This window comes from Enhydra lutris, unplaced genomic scaffold, assembly GCF_002288905.1.
Source record: "Enhydra lutris kenyoni isolate GAN:26980312 unplaced genomic scaffold, ASM228890v2 scaffoldscaffold24, whole genome shotgun sequence".
NCBI classification, from domain to species: Eukaryota; Metazoa; Chordata; class Mammalia; order Carnivora; family Mustelidae; genus Enhydra; species Enhydra lutris.
In genome coordinates, this window is record NW_019154108.1 from 29,206,427 (window position 1) to 29,220,435 (window position 14,009).

A 14,009-nucleotide genomic window follows, 5' to 3' on the forward strand; every position below is an offset into this window, starting at 1 on the left:
TGGCTACGTACCTTTCATTTGTTTCCAAAAGTGGTATAAATTATCCAGTAGGAGGGGTTGTAGTAAAGGTGATTTTTCTCTACCAAGGATTTGGCACCTAATAAATTAAAGGCATAACCAGCAATATTTATAGCAATAGTTAAATAAATAACCACTGTTTCTTGTATTGACTTTAGAAGTGTTGTATTATTAGAATAATTTGGATGTCTTAAGTTTGGATTTTATTTATTTTTATTTTTTAAAAGATTTTATTTATTTATTTATTTGACAATCAGAGACTACAAGTAGGCAGAGAGAGGCAGGCAGAGAGAGAGAGGGAAGCAGGCTCCCCGCTGAGCAGGGAGCCCAGTTCGGGGGTCGATCCCAGGACCCTGGGATCGTGACCTGAGCCAAAGGCAGAGGCTTTAACCCACTGAGCCACCCAGGCGCCCCTATTTTAAAGATTTTATTTATTTATTTGACACAGAGAGCAAGTGAGTGAGCACAAGCAGGGAGGGGCTGAGGCAGAGGGAGAAGCAGACTCCCCTCTGAGCAAGGAGCCCAATGTGGGATCTCGATCTCAAGACCCTGGGATCATGACCTGAGCGTTAGCAGATGCTTAACTGACTGAGCCACCCAGGCGCTCCTCCCCTCTATTTATTAGGAAGTTTTTCAAACCTACAGAAAATTGGTCTTTATGACTGTGAACCCATCCTGCCCCATCTCTGTCCACTGTCCTTCCCCAGGCACATCATTCCTTCTGGAGCTAGTTTGCAAAGTGCTTTCTGCTTCCCAACCATATGGAGCAGATACAAATAAGACAAACATGATATGAGACTCCTTCTAATATGTGAAAAGTTTTTATATCCTATGAGTTTTCTCTTCTCTTCTTTTAACATACCTATTTCTTTCCATCTTCATTTATATGATGTGGCTTGTTCCGTTCCCCTTCTAATCCCAATCTGCTGTATTCTGTGGGTTTCTTTAAGGAGCCCTGTCCGGAGCTGATTAATTCTAAAAACCAACTTTTACTGAGTACTTAGTGTGTGCCAGATTCTGTTTTTTTTTTGTTTGTTTGTTTTGTTTTTTAATTTTAAAGATTTTTATTTATTTATTTGACAGAGATCACAAGCAGGCAGAGAGGCAGGGAAGCAGGCTTCCTGCTGAGCAGAGAGCCCAACGAGGGGCTCGATCCCAGGACTCTGGGATCATGACCTGAGCTGAAGGCAGAGGCTTTAACCCACTGAGCCACCCAGGTGCCCCAGATTCTGTTTTAAGCACTGCGTATATGTGGCTTTGATTTAGTCTTTGGCAACTGATGACCTAGGCTATGGTCTTATTTCCCATTTTCAGCTGAGGAAACAGACACAGGCAAGTAACCTGCTCCCCATCCCAAAGCTGGCAAGTGAAGGCTGACACACAAATGACCTGCAGCCTGTCTCCGGGTCTCCTTTTTTCTGTTGTCCTAACAGCTTTATTTTTATTTATTTATTTTTTTAAGAGTTATTTATTTTAGAGCAAGTGGTGGCGGCGGGGGTGGGGGCGTGCAGAGGGATAGGGGAAGTGGACTCCCTGCTGAGCACAGAGGCTGCTATGGGGCCTCAGTCTCACAACCCTGAGATTGTGACCCTAGCCGAAGGCAAGAGTCAGATTCTCAACCAGCGGGGCCACCCAGGCATCCCTGGTCTATATTTTCTGCCAACAATACATCATAGTGTCTATTTTCCCAAACGCTTGCCAGTTCAGTATATGAACAAACATGTAGGTTGTTGCCAATCTGGTATTCACATCTCCCAGGTTCTAGGTGGCATTCCATCTATGAGTGATGTCAAGGTACTTTTCATGTATGTTTAAAAATGATTTCTTTCCTGTAAATTTTTTTTTCCTATTTTCTGTTAGATTCTTGGTCATTTTCTTATTCATTTGTAAGAATTTTGTATATAATTAAGAATATTAGGCCTTTAGTTGCTTGTATTGGTTGTAATTTTTTTTAGCTTATAGTTTGGCTTTTGACCTTGTTTCTGTATTTTTACCATGTAGGACTGAAAAAAAACTTAACGTCAAAACTGTCTTTGCTTTTATGACTTCTTGGTTTATACTTACTCAGAAAGATCTTCCCTAGTCTAAAATTTGTACTTTTTGAATTCACTCAAATTAATTTCATTTTTTTTAACGCTTTAATTTTCAATCCATCTGGAATTTATTTTGGAGTAAAGAATGAGGTAATACTGCAACCTTGTTTGTTTTGTGTGTGTGTGTGTGTGTGTTTGTGTCCCCACCTTCCACCCCCAGGACTACTTAGTTGTCCTGATAACATTGAGTGAGTAATCTTTATACATTGATTTAAAATGCTGCCTGTATCACAAGTTATATTCCTATATGTATTTAGGATTATTTCTAGACTTTGAATCTGTCTATGTCTAGTATGTCTCTGTATGTGCTAGTGTCAAATTATTTTAATGTGGCTTTATGTAGTGTTTTAATATCTGGTAAGACATTATTACATATCCTTTTTTTAGGTTTTCCTAAGATTCTTTTTTTTTTTTTTTAAGATTTTATTTATTTATTTGACAGAGATCACAAGTAGGCAGAGAGGCAGGTAGAGAGGGGCGGGGGAAGCAGGCTCCCTGCTCAGCAGAGAGCCCAATGCAGGGTTCGGTCCCAGGACCCTGAGATCACGACCTGAGCCAAAGGCAGAGGCTTAACCCACTGAGCCACCCAGGCACCCTTTCCTAAGTATTCTTGCACATTTATTTTTCCATAGGTACTTTAGAATCAACGTGGCTAGGAAAAAATCCTGTTAGGATTTTTCTTGGCATTGTGCTAATATTATGAATAAATTTATGCTGTGTGTCATAGTTGTAGCATTGAAACTCTCTATCTAAGAACTGGTTTTAGTTCCACTTAATTCAAGCCTTGTTGTCCCTCTGTAGACTTCAAAATATTTTCTCATGTCGATCTTGAACATTTATTAAGTGTATTCCTGGGTTTTTAATACTTTTGTGCTTGTCATTTTGGCTTTCATAAACAGGATATATCTTCTGTTCTACTCTAACTAGCTCTTACTTATACAGAGAAAAGAGGGTTTTTTTTTAAGATACTGATTTTTGTATGTCGACTTTGTATTTGCCCACTTTATTCGATTCTCTTACTATTTTATTTCATTTTTTTTTTAAATATTTTATTTATTTATTTGACAGAGATCACAAGTAGGCAGAGAGGCAGACAGAGAGAGAGAGAGAGAGAGAGAGGGAAGCAGGCTCTTGGCTGAGCAGAGAGCCCGATGCAGGACTCGATCCCAGGACCCTGAGATCATGACCCGAGCCGAAGGCAGCGGCTTAACCCACTGAGCCACCCAGGCGCCCTATTTCATTTTTTTAAAGAATTTATTTTTTTATTTGATATACGGAGATCACAAGTAGGCAGAGAGGCATGCAGAGAGAGTGGGGGAAGCAGGCTCTCTGCCGAGCAGAGAGCCCGATGTGGGGCTCAATCCCAGGACCCTAAGATCATGACTCGAGTCGAAGGCAGAGGCTTAACCCACTGAGTCACCCGGGCACCCTAATTCTCTTACTATTTTAAATGGTTAGGTTGTTTTCTTTTTTTTTCTTTCTTTTTTTTTTTTTTGAGATTTTATTTATTTGACAGAGATACAGAGAGAGAGGGAACAAAAGCAGGGGAGTGGGAGTGGGCTTCCTGCTGAGCAGGGAGCCTGATGCGGAGCTTAATTCCAGGACCCTGGGATCCTGACCTGAGCTGAAGGCAGACGCTTAATGACTGAGCCACCCAGGTGCCCCTGTTTTCTTGAGTTTTCAAGGACAGTCATATCATCTGGAAATAATGGTTTTGTTTTCTCCTTTACAGTTTTTATTCCTCTTATTGGATAATTCCATCAAAACAATGTTAAAAATTGTAGTGATTGTCAATATCTTGGCCACATTCCTCACTTTAATGACAGTGTTTTTAGTATTTTAACATTGAATATGATAATGACTTTTGGATTGGAATGAGGAGAAATAAATTTTACAGGTTAAGAAGGTATCCGTCTATTTTTGTTTTCTTGGTCAGTAGAGCTAAAGGTCTGTCAGTTTTGTTGATATTTTCAAAGAACTCTTGGCACCTGGGTGGCTCAGTCAGTTAAATGTCTGCCTTCAGTTCACGTCATGATCCCGGGGTCCTGGGATTGAGTCCCGCTTTAGGCTCCCTGCTCAGCAGGGAGTCTGCTTGTCCATCTCCCTCTACCCCTCCCCCTTCTCTCTCCTGTGTACTCTCTCTCTCTCTCAAATAAATGAATAAAACTTTAAAAAAAAAAAAGAAAGAAATTTTCTTTTTAGGATTTTATTTATTTATTTGAAAGAGAGAGCACAAGTGGGGGGAGGAGCAGACAGAGGGAGAAGCAGGTTCCCTGCTGAGCAAGGAGCCTGATGAGGGGCTCCATCCCAGGACCCTGGGATCATAACCTGAGCTGAAGGCAGCCACTTAACCGACTGAGCTACCCAGGCGCCCCTAATAAATATTTGTTTTCATCATCTTGTCTCTTATTTTTCTATTTCGCTTATTTCTGCTTTAATTTTTATTTCCTTCTTTCTACTTGCATTGGGTTTTCTTTGCTCTTCTTTTTCTAGCTTCTTATTCTTAAGAAGAACAGGTTATTTATTTGAGATCTTTGTCTTTTTCTAATATAGGCATTTACCTAATAAATTAACCCCTCTCCTGCCTCCCCTACCCCAGGCACTGCTTTAACTGTATCATTTAACTTTTGACATATTGTATATTTTTAGTCATTCTGTCTAATTCTGTTGAGAGTTTTTGTTAATGAATATTGAATTTTATCCAGTATCTTTAGCACCAGTAGAGGTGACCACATGATTTTTATTGTTTTTATTCATTAATAATGACAGACAGTCTCAGTAGTTTTCTAATACTGGACCACCCTTTCGTTCTGGACACAAATTCCACCTGATTGTGTTGTATTCTCTTGATCTCTTGATGTTCTGATGATGTTTATCTGGTACCTTTTTTAAAAGCTTTTAAAAATTTGAAATAACATTGACAGAACATCATATGTTTCAGGTACACAACATAATGATTTGATATTTGTATACATGATGAAATGATCACATTAAGTATATAGTTAACATCTGTCACCACAGTTACAAACTTTTTTTCTCATGATAAGAACCTTTAAAATCTGTTAACAACTTCTATTATTTATTTATTTATTTATTTTTAAAAGATTTTATTTATTTACTTGACAGAAATAGAGAGATCACAAGTAGTCAGAGAGGCAGGCAGAGAGAGAGGAGGAAGCAGGCTCTCTGCTCAGCACGGGGGTCGATCCCAGGACCCCGGGGCTCGATCCCAGGACCCTGAGATCATGACCTGAGCCGAAGGCAGAGGCTTTAACCCACTGAGCCATCCAGGTGCCCCTATTTCTTATTTTTTAAAAGATTTTATTTATTTGACAGAGAGACAGCAAGAGAGGAACACAAGCAGGGGGAGTGGGTGAGGGAGAAGAAGGCTCCCCATTGAGCAGGAATCCCAATGCGAGGCTCGATCCCAGGATCCTGGGATCACGACCTGAACCAAAGGCAGACACTTCACCGACTGAGCCCCCCAAGCGCCCCTGTTGGCAACTTTTAAATATGCAATACAACGTACACTGTAGTTACCGTGCTGTGCATTACATCCCCATGATATAATGACTTTTTTTTTTTTTTTTAAAGATTTTATTATTTATTTGTCAGAGGGGGAGAGAGAGCGAGCACAGGCAGACAGAAAGGCAGGCAGAGGCAGAGGGAGAAGCAGGCTCCCTGCCGAGCAAGGAGCCCGATGTGGGACTCGATCCCAGGACGCTAGGATCATGACCTGAGCCGAAGGCAGCTGCTTAACCAACTGAGCCACCCAGGCGTCCCATGACTTTTTTTTTTTTTACACGACATAATGACTTTTAAGTTTGTAGCTTTTGACCCCTTTCAACCCATTTCACTCCTTCCTTCCCAGCAACCACCAGTCTGCTCTCTGTATTTATGAGTTTGTATTGTGTATTGTATGTTTTTTTGTTTGTTTGTTTGTTTGCTTTGGTCTGTTTTGTTTTTCAGGGGAGGTTTTTTGGTCTTTCTCTGACTTATTTCACTTAGCATAATGCCCTCAAGGTCCATTCATATTACTGCAAACAGCAAGATTTCATTCCTTTTTTATAGCTGAATGATATTCGTGTGTGTGTGTGTGAGAGAGAGTATGTGTGTGTGAATGTATGTGTATGTATATATACACCACATCCTCTTTATCCAATTCATCCATTAATGAACACTTAGGTTGCTTCCATGTCTTGACTGTTGTAAATAATACTTCTGGAGCATCAGCGTGCAGATATCTTCTCAAGTTAGTGTTTTTGTTTGCTTCAGATAAATTCCCAGCAGTGGAATTATTGAATTATAAGGTAGTTCTATTTTTAATTACCTGAGGATCCTCCATACTGTATTCCACAGTGGCCTCACCAATTTACATTCCCACTAACACCGCCTGAGGGTTCCCTTTTTTCCACATTTTCACCAACACTTGTTAATTTCTTATCCTTTTGATTCTAGTCATTCTGAAAGGTATGAGGTGATATCCCATTTTGGATTTGCATTTCCCTGATGAGTGGCTGAGCACCTTTTCATGCACCTGTTGGCCATCTGTATGTCTTTGGGAAGATGTCTCTTCAGATACTTTGCCCATTTTTTAATGGGATTGGTTTTTTGCTGTTGAGTTGTATGAGTTTTTATTTATTTTGGATACTAACTGTTTGTCAAATTTACAATTCACAAATATTTTCACCTTTTCTGTAGATTGCCTTTTCATGTTGTTGATGGTTTTTTCTGCTGTGCAGAAGGTTTTTAGTTTGGTGTAGCCCCACTAGTTAATTTTTCTTTTCTTTTCTTTTTTTTTTTTTTTTTTGATGCCTTTGCTTTTGGTGTCAAAAAAAATCATCACCAAGACCAGTGTCTAGGAGCTTACCACTTACATATTTTCCTAGATTTTATGGTTTCAGGTCTTAACATTTAAGTCTTTAATCTATTTTTTTTTAAGATTTTATTTATTTATTTGACAGACAAAGATCACAAGTAGGCAGAGAGGCAGGCGGAGGGGGGTGTGGGGAGCAGAGACACCCCCCCCCATGTGGGGCCCGATCCCAGGACCCTGAGAGCATGACCTGAGCTAAAGCAGAGGCTTAACCCCACTGAGCCACCCAGGTGCCCCTAATCTATTTTTTTTAATTTATTTTTTCTTATTTTTTTTAGAGAGGGAGAGGAGCCCACATGGCACTTGATCTCATGACCCTGAGATCATGACCTGAGCCAAAGTCAAAGTTGGATGCTTAACTGACTGATCCACTCACGGGCCCCAACTCTTTAGTAATATAGTTTTGTGTATAGTGTAAGATACTGTCTAGTTTCATTCTTCTGTATGTGACGGGCCAGTTTTCCCAACACCATTTATTGAAGAAAATATCCTTTCTTCATTGTATAGTCTTGCCTCCTTTGTTGTAAATTAATTGACCACATATGCATGCATTTATTTCTGGGCTCTCTATTCTGTTTTATTGATCTGTGTATCTTTTTTTGTTAATATGATACTATTTTGATTAACATAGCTTGTAATGTAGTTTGAAATTAGGGAGCTTGATGCCTCCAGCTTTGTTCTTCGTTCTCAACATTGCTTTGGGTATTTGGGATCTTTTGTGCTTCTATACAAATTTTAGGATTGTTCTACTTCTGTGAAAAATTGGAATTTTCATAGGAATTGCATTGAATTTTAGATTGTTTTAGATAATATGGCAGGGTCCTGGGATTAAGCCCTGCCTTGGGCTCCCTGCTCAGCACAGAGTTTGCTTCTCCCTCTCCCCCCCCCCCGCCCCCAACTCGTGGGGTCTCTCTCTTCCAGATAAATAAAATCTTAAAAGAAAAAATAAAGGGACACCTGGGTGGCTCAATGGGTTAAAGCCTCTGCCTTCGGCTCAGGTCGTGATCCCAGGTTCCTGCGTCGGGCTCTCTGCTCAGCGGGGAGCCTGCTTCCTCCTCTCTCTCTGCCTGCCTCTCTGCCTACTTACGATCTGTGTCTGTCAAATAAATAAATAAAAATCTTTAAAAGGGGAGCGGTGCGCCTGGGTGGCTCAGTTTGTTGAGCCACTGCCTTCGGCTCAGTTTGGGGTCCCTGGGTCCTGGGATCCCATTGTTGGGCTCCCGGCTCTGCAGGCGGTCTGCTTCTCCCTCTGACCTCCCCTCACATGTTCTCTCTTACTCTCTCTCTCTCTCAAATAAATAAATAAAACCTTTAAAAAATAAAGTCATGCAAACAAGTGATATTTTTTGACATTTTCTTTTATTATCCTTTGGAAGATTTTATCTGCTTATGCTGTCTTTATAAAAATAATTGGGAAGTGAGGCACCTGGGTGGCTCAGTCGTTGAGCGTCTGCCTTCTGTTGAGGTCATGATCCCAGGGTCCAGAGATCCAGCCGGGCATCCACCTCCCTGCTTGGCAGGAGGCCTGCTTCTCCCTCTCCCACTCCCCCTGCTTGTGTTCCCTCTCTCACTGTTTCTCTGTCAAATAAAAAATAAAATCTTAAAAAAAAAATAGTTGGGAAGCTCTCTCTTTTTTTTTTTTTCATTGAATTAAAACATTTTAATAGCTTTGGTGCTGTGATTGATACAGAATTCACTGGTGAAAACTTCTGGGCCTGGTGGTTGTTTGTTTGCATTTTCTCTGTCTCTCTGTCACAATTACCTTCTTTTTTTTTTTTAAAAGATTTTATTTATCTATTTGAGATAGAGCATGAAAGGGGAGAAGGTCAGAGGGAGAAGCAGACTCCCCGTGGAGCTGGGAGCCCAATGTGGGGCTCCATCCCAGGACTCCGGGATCATGACCTGAGCTGAAGGCAGTTGCTTAACCAACTGAGGCACCCAGGAGTCCACAATTACCTTCTTCCTATGTACTTAAATTGAAATTGTATCTCAGTGTAAACATGGTGGGGGCAAATGATTTCACCTTCCTTGTCAGAATATGTTATAAAACTGGAGGCTTTACCTTTGTAGGAAATACTCAGAATGTTTATTAAATAACAAAAAAATTTATGCTGCTGAATCTTTTTGAGCACTTAATGATAATTTACCTTTTTACAAATGTATTTGACATTATAGATGTTCATTTTTACCTGATGAACCTGTAATTAATGTCTGTTTTTTAATTGTATAGAAATTTACGGCAACAATGTCCACACCAGACAAGAAAGCCTCACAGAAGATTGGTTTCCGATTACGTAACCTCCTCAAGCTTCCCAAAGCACATAAATGGTGCATATATGAATGGTTCTACTCAAATATAGATAAGTACGTATCATGGCTTACATCGTGGATGTCACCTGAACCAGAAATTCTCAAACATTATAAGCTGTTTTCTGTAGGTCTGTTTTGATTCTTTTTTTCCCCGATTTCTTCTTTCCGTTCTTCATTTTACTTTGATCCATATCCATTCCTCACGGTTTGCTTTTCTCCTTCTCCCTTCACAGAAGTGGTTATACATTTTTGTGAAAACTCAAATGAAAATATAATCCATATTATAATTTACAAAGGCCGTGGATTTGAGAGGCCGTAGAACAGAGTTCCCGTATTTGTAATGAACAAAAAATGTTTTTTCCTTTTATTTTTTTAAAAGATATTTATTTATTTATTTTAGAGCATAAGCGGGGAGAGAGGAAGGGGGAGAGGCAGACTCCCTGCTGAACAGGGAGCCGTATGCGGAGCTTGATTCCAGGACCCCGGACCATAACCTGAGCTGAAATGAAGAGTCGGATGCTTAACTGACTGAGCCACCCAGGCACCCCTAAACAAGATGTATTTTATACATCTTGAGATTTTATTTTATTTTTTTAAAAGATTTTATTTATTTATTTGACAGACAGAGATCACAAGTTGGCAGAGAGGCAGGCAGAGAGAGAGGAGGAAGCAGGCCCCCTGCTGAGCAGAGAGCCTGAAGTGGGGCTTGATCCCAGGAACCTGGGATCATGACCTGAGCTAAAGGCAGTTGCTTGACCCACTGAGCCACCCAGGCGCCCCTATACATCTTGAGATTTTAAATGCTAGTGTATTGGTAGAGAAGCAGTTACTAATGGTACAAATGATTCAGTAAAATTTTTAGAATAGTCTTTCTTTTCTCTTTCTTTCTTTCTTTCTTTCTTTCTTTTTTTTTTTAAAGGATTTTAGTCATTTATTTGAGAGAAAGAGAGAGAACACCAGGACAGGGGAGGGGCAGAGGGAGAGGGAGAAGCAGACTCCCCTCTGAGCAGGGAGCCCAATGCCAGGACCCTGGAATCATGACCTAATCCTGGAGAGGCCTCCAGTTTTCTAAAATTGATTTAATCTCAAGGAGGACTCCATGGTGTTGGTATTACCTTTGGGAAAAAGATAAATTGTAGCTAACATTGTTTGTCCTCACTGGATATAAGGACAGTGCTAGGATATACTAGGATGTACTCATACATGAGATTTAGCAAAAATCAGTGTCTCCTGGAATCTCCAGCACAGTCAGTATTTCTTGAGTAACTTGTATACATTGGTTGTTTCACAGATAACACTTTTAGTTTTAGCACTTTGAATTTGTGCCTGTTTTCTTTTTTTTTATTTTATTTTTTTAATTTATTTATTTGACAGAGAGAGAAAGAGATCACAACTAGGCAGAGCAGCAGGCAGAGAGAGAGGGGGAAGCATACTCCCTGCTGAGCAGAGAGCCTGATGTGAGGCTTGATCCCAGGACCCTGAGATCATGACCTGAGCCAGAGGCAGAGGCTTAACCCACTGAGCCACCCAGGTGCCCTTTGTGCCTGTTTTGTATATGTTCTGGGCAGAAGTGAAAGATGGCACTTGGTGATTAGTATAATGCTGAAAATTAGAAAGCATATTTTGAAATTTATGCCCCTGAAGTAACTTAACGTGTCTTAACCATTAAAATACCATTCTGTTTTATAGGCCACTGTTTGAAGGCGATAATGACTTCTGTGTGTGTCTGAAGGAATCCTTTCCGAATTTAAAAACAAGAAAGTTAACAAGAGTAGAATGGGGAAAAATCAGGCGACTTATGGGAAAACCACGGAGGTAAAAATAATATTTTTATTAAAAATGAAATCAGTAATTTAGTTTGTAGTGTAATTACCACATTGATTCTTTTTCATCATCACAAAGACTAGTACTGAAACATTCCTTTTCAGAATAATTATATCTTAAATATATCCTGTTAACCAGCTTACAGGTAGGTGCTTTTTATACCTATGCATCTTAAAATTAAATATACAATTCCATTTTTGTTCAAATTACAGGCTTTGTATATAATTTTCTTACATTGTCTATGCCCACTATGTTCCAAAAAATATTTTATTTATTTTTTTAAAAGATTTTATTTATTTATTTGACAGAGATCACAAGTTGGCCGAGAGGCAGGCAGAGAGAGAGGGGGAAGCAGGCTCCCTGCTCAGCAGAGAGCCCAATGTGGGGCTCGGTCCCAGGACCCTGAGATCATGACCTGAGCTGAAGGCAGAGGCTTAACCCACTGAGCCACCCAGGCGCCCCCAAAAAATATTTTAAGAGGGCACTAAAAAATATAGCTGATCCTTTAACAACGTGGGGGGTTAGGGATGCCAACCCTGCAGTCAGAAATCTACATACAACTTTTAACTCTCTAAAAACCTAACTACTAGTAATTTGTTATTGACTCGAAGCCTTACTGATAACATAAACAGTCAATTACACATATTTTGTATGTCATGTGTATTATATACTGTGTTTTTACAATAAAGTAAGCTAGAGAATAGAAAATGGTATTGAGAAGATTGTAAGGAATGGAAGATATGTTTACAGTACCACACTGCATTTGTCAAAAAAAACCCATGTATAAGTGGATGTGGGCGGTCACATCCATGTTTTTCAGGAGGTAACAATATTTAATGAGACTCTCAGGGTATCCCTACATTGTTATTATCCTTTTAAAAACTGTTTATCATTGCAAAAGCCTTCTTACAAGTGCGTGTCTTACTTTATATAAAAACAGGATAAGGGGTTAGGAGAAATAAGTGAAGGGGATCAAAAGGTACAAACGTGCAGTTATAAAAGTAAGTCCTGAAGTGTAGTGGATAGTGTGATGACTACAGTTAATAATACTGTAACAGGTATTTGAAAATTGCTGACAGTGGGTCTTAAAAGTTCTCATCCCAAGGAAAAACATGTTCTAACTACCTACGGTGTCAGATGTTAGCAAGACTTAGTGTGGTGGTCATTTCACAATATATACAAATATTGAATCACACTGTTGTACACCTGGAGGTTACATAGAGTGTTATATGTCTACTATACCTCTAAAATAAAAACACAGGTTATCTCAAAAAAACAAAACCCCAGAAAGAAAAATCAAGTCAACCTATCCGATATGTTATTTTCTGATAATTACTTTTCATGTGAAATGACTTTTCCTTTTACAGTGATATCTTGCTTTCTAACACATTGGAGAACTTGATATGACTTTTGAGTGAAGTTTTGGAATCTGTTAGATTATTAGTTCTCATATAATGTCTCTCTGCCTAGTAAAAGCATGTACAAGACTTTCTCACTTTATTTTTAAATTTTTAAAAAAAGATTTATTTATTTATTTGACAGAGAGAGACAGTGAGAGAGGGAACACAAACAGAGGGAGTGGGAGAGGGAGAAGCGGGCCTCCCGCCAAGCAGGGAGCCCAACGTAGGGCTTCATCCCAGGACCCTGAGATCATGACCTGAGGCGAAGGCAGATGCTTAATGACTGAGCTACCCAGGTACCCAAGACTTTTTCACTTTAGATGGTGCAAAAATCCAGGAAATATACAGTGACTTGGGCGAGTAGAAACAGAATTTAATTTTAATGATTTCTGTAGATAGTGATGAAATGCAAGGAGAACTTTTAATTGAACTGCTAATATTTTATTTCTGTATTAACACATGACGTTGCTGATGCTGTTTTTAATAGTTCCTTCATTTACAAGAACGTGGGCGTGTTGCACACACACATACACAGGATATTACCATAAAAAAGAATGAAATCTTGCCATTTGCAACAACACGGATGGATCTTGAGCGTATTATGCTGAGTGAAATAAGTCAGACAACGAAAGACAAAATCCTATGATTCACTCATGTATAGAAACTAAAAAAAGAAGAAAAGGGGCACCTGGGTGGCTCAGTCAGTTGAGCGTCTGCCTCTGACTCAGGTCATGATCCCAGGGTCCTGGGATCGAGCCCTGCATTAGGCTCTCTGCTCAGCGCGGAGCCTGCTTCTCGCTTTCCCTCTGCTGCTCCCCCTGCTTGTGCTATCTCACTTGCTCTGTCAAATAGGTAGATAAAATCTTTAAAAAAGAAAAAAAGAAAATGGAAAAAAAGGACAAAAAATTAAAAAAAAAAAACTCTTAAATACAGAGCACAAACTGGTGGTTACCTGAGGGGAGGTGGGTGAAATAAGTACAGGGAATTAAGAGGTATAAAATTCTGTTTATAAAAAGAATAATTTGGGTGCCTGGGTGGCTCAGTGGGTTAAGCCTCTGCCTTCAGCTTGGGTCATGGTCTCAGGGTCTTGGGATCAAGGCCCACATTGGGCTCTCTGCTCAGTGGGGAGCCTGCTTCCTCCTCTCTCTCTCTGTCTGCCTGTCTGCCTACTTGTGATCTTTCTCTCTGTCAAATAAAAAATAATTGTGTAAAAAAAAAAAAGAAGAATTCATGGAAATGAAAAAAAAAAAGCACAGCATAGGGAATAGTCAATAATATTGTAATAACATCTGGTGGCAGGTGTTGACTGCACTTATTGTGGTCAGTATTGAATGGTGTAGAAAAATTGTCAGCTCCTTACGTTGTACACCTGAAACTAATATAATGCTGGGTGTCATTTTCATGTCAATGAAAAAAATGCAGAAAAGTATAAACCCAATTAACAAATTGCTAAATGATTTGAATGGATGCTTCACCAAAGATATAAGG

General features: G+C 39.7%; 1 protein-coding gene across 2 annotated transcripts in view; it reads left to right on the forward strand.

Moving 5' to 3' along the window:
• The window catches only part of LOC111150751 (lin-9 DREAM MuvB core complex component), a 73,450-nt gene that overhangs the window by 13,945 nt on the left and 45,496 nt on the right, over positions 1-14,009 (forward strand). For both annotated transcript variants that reach the window (XM_022508338.1, XM_022508339.1), the window contains 2 exons: positions 9,218-9,351; positions 10,987-11,112. In XM_022508338.1, coding sequence (XP_022364046.1) covers positions 9,218-9,351; positions 10,987-11,112 — 260 coding nt within the window. The remainder of the gene's footprint in view (positions 1-9,217; positions 9,352-10,986; positions 11,113-14,009) is intronic.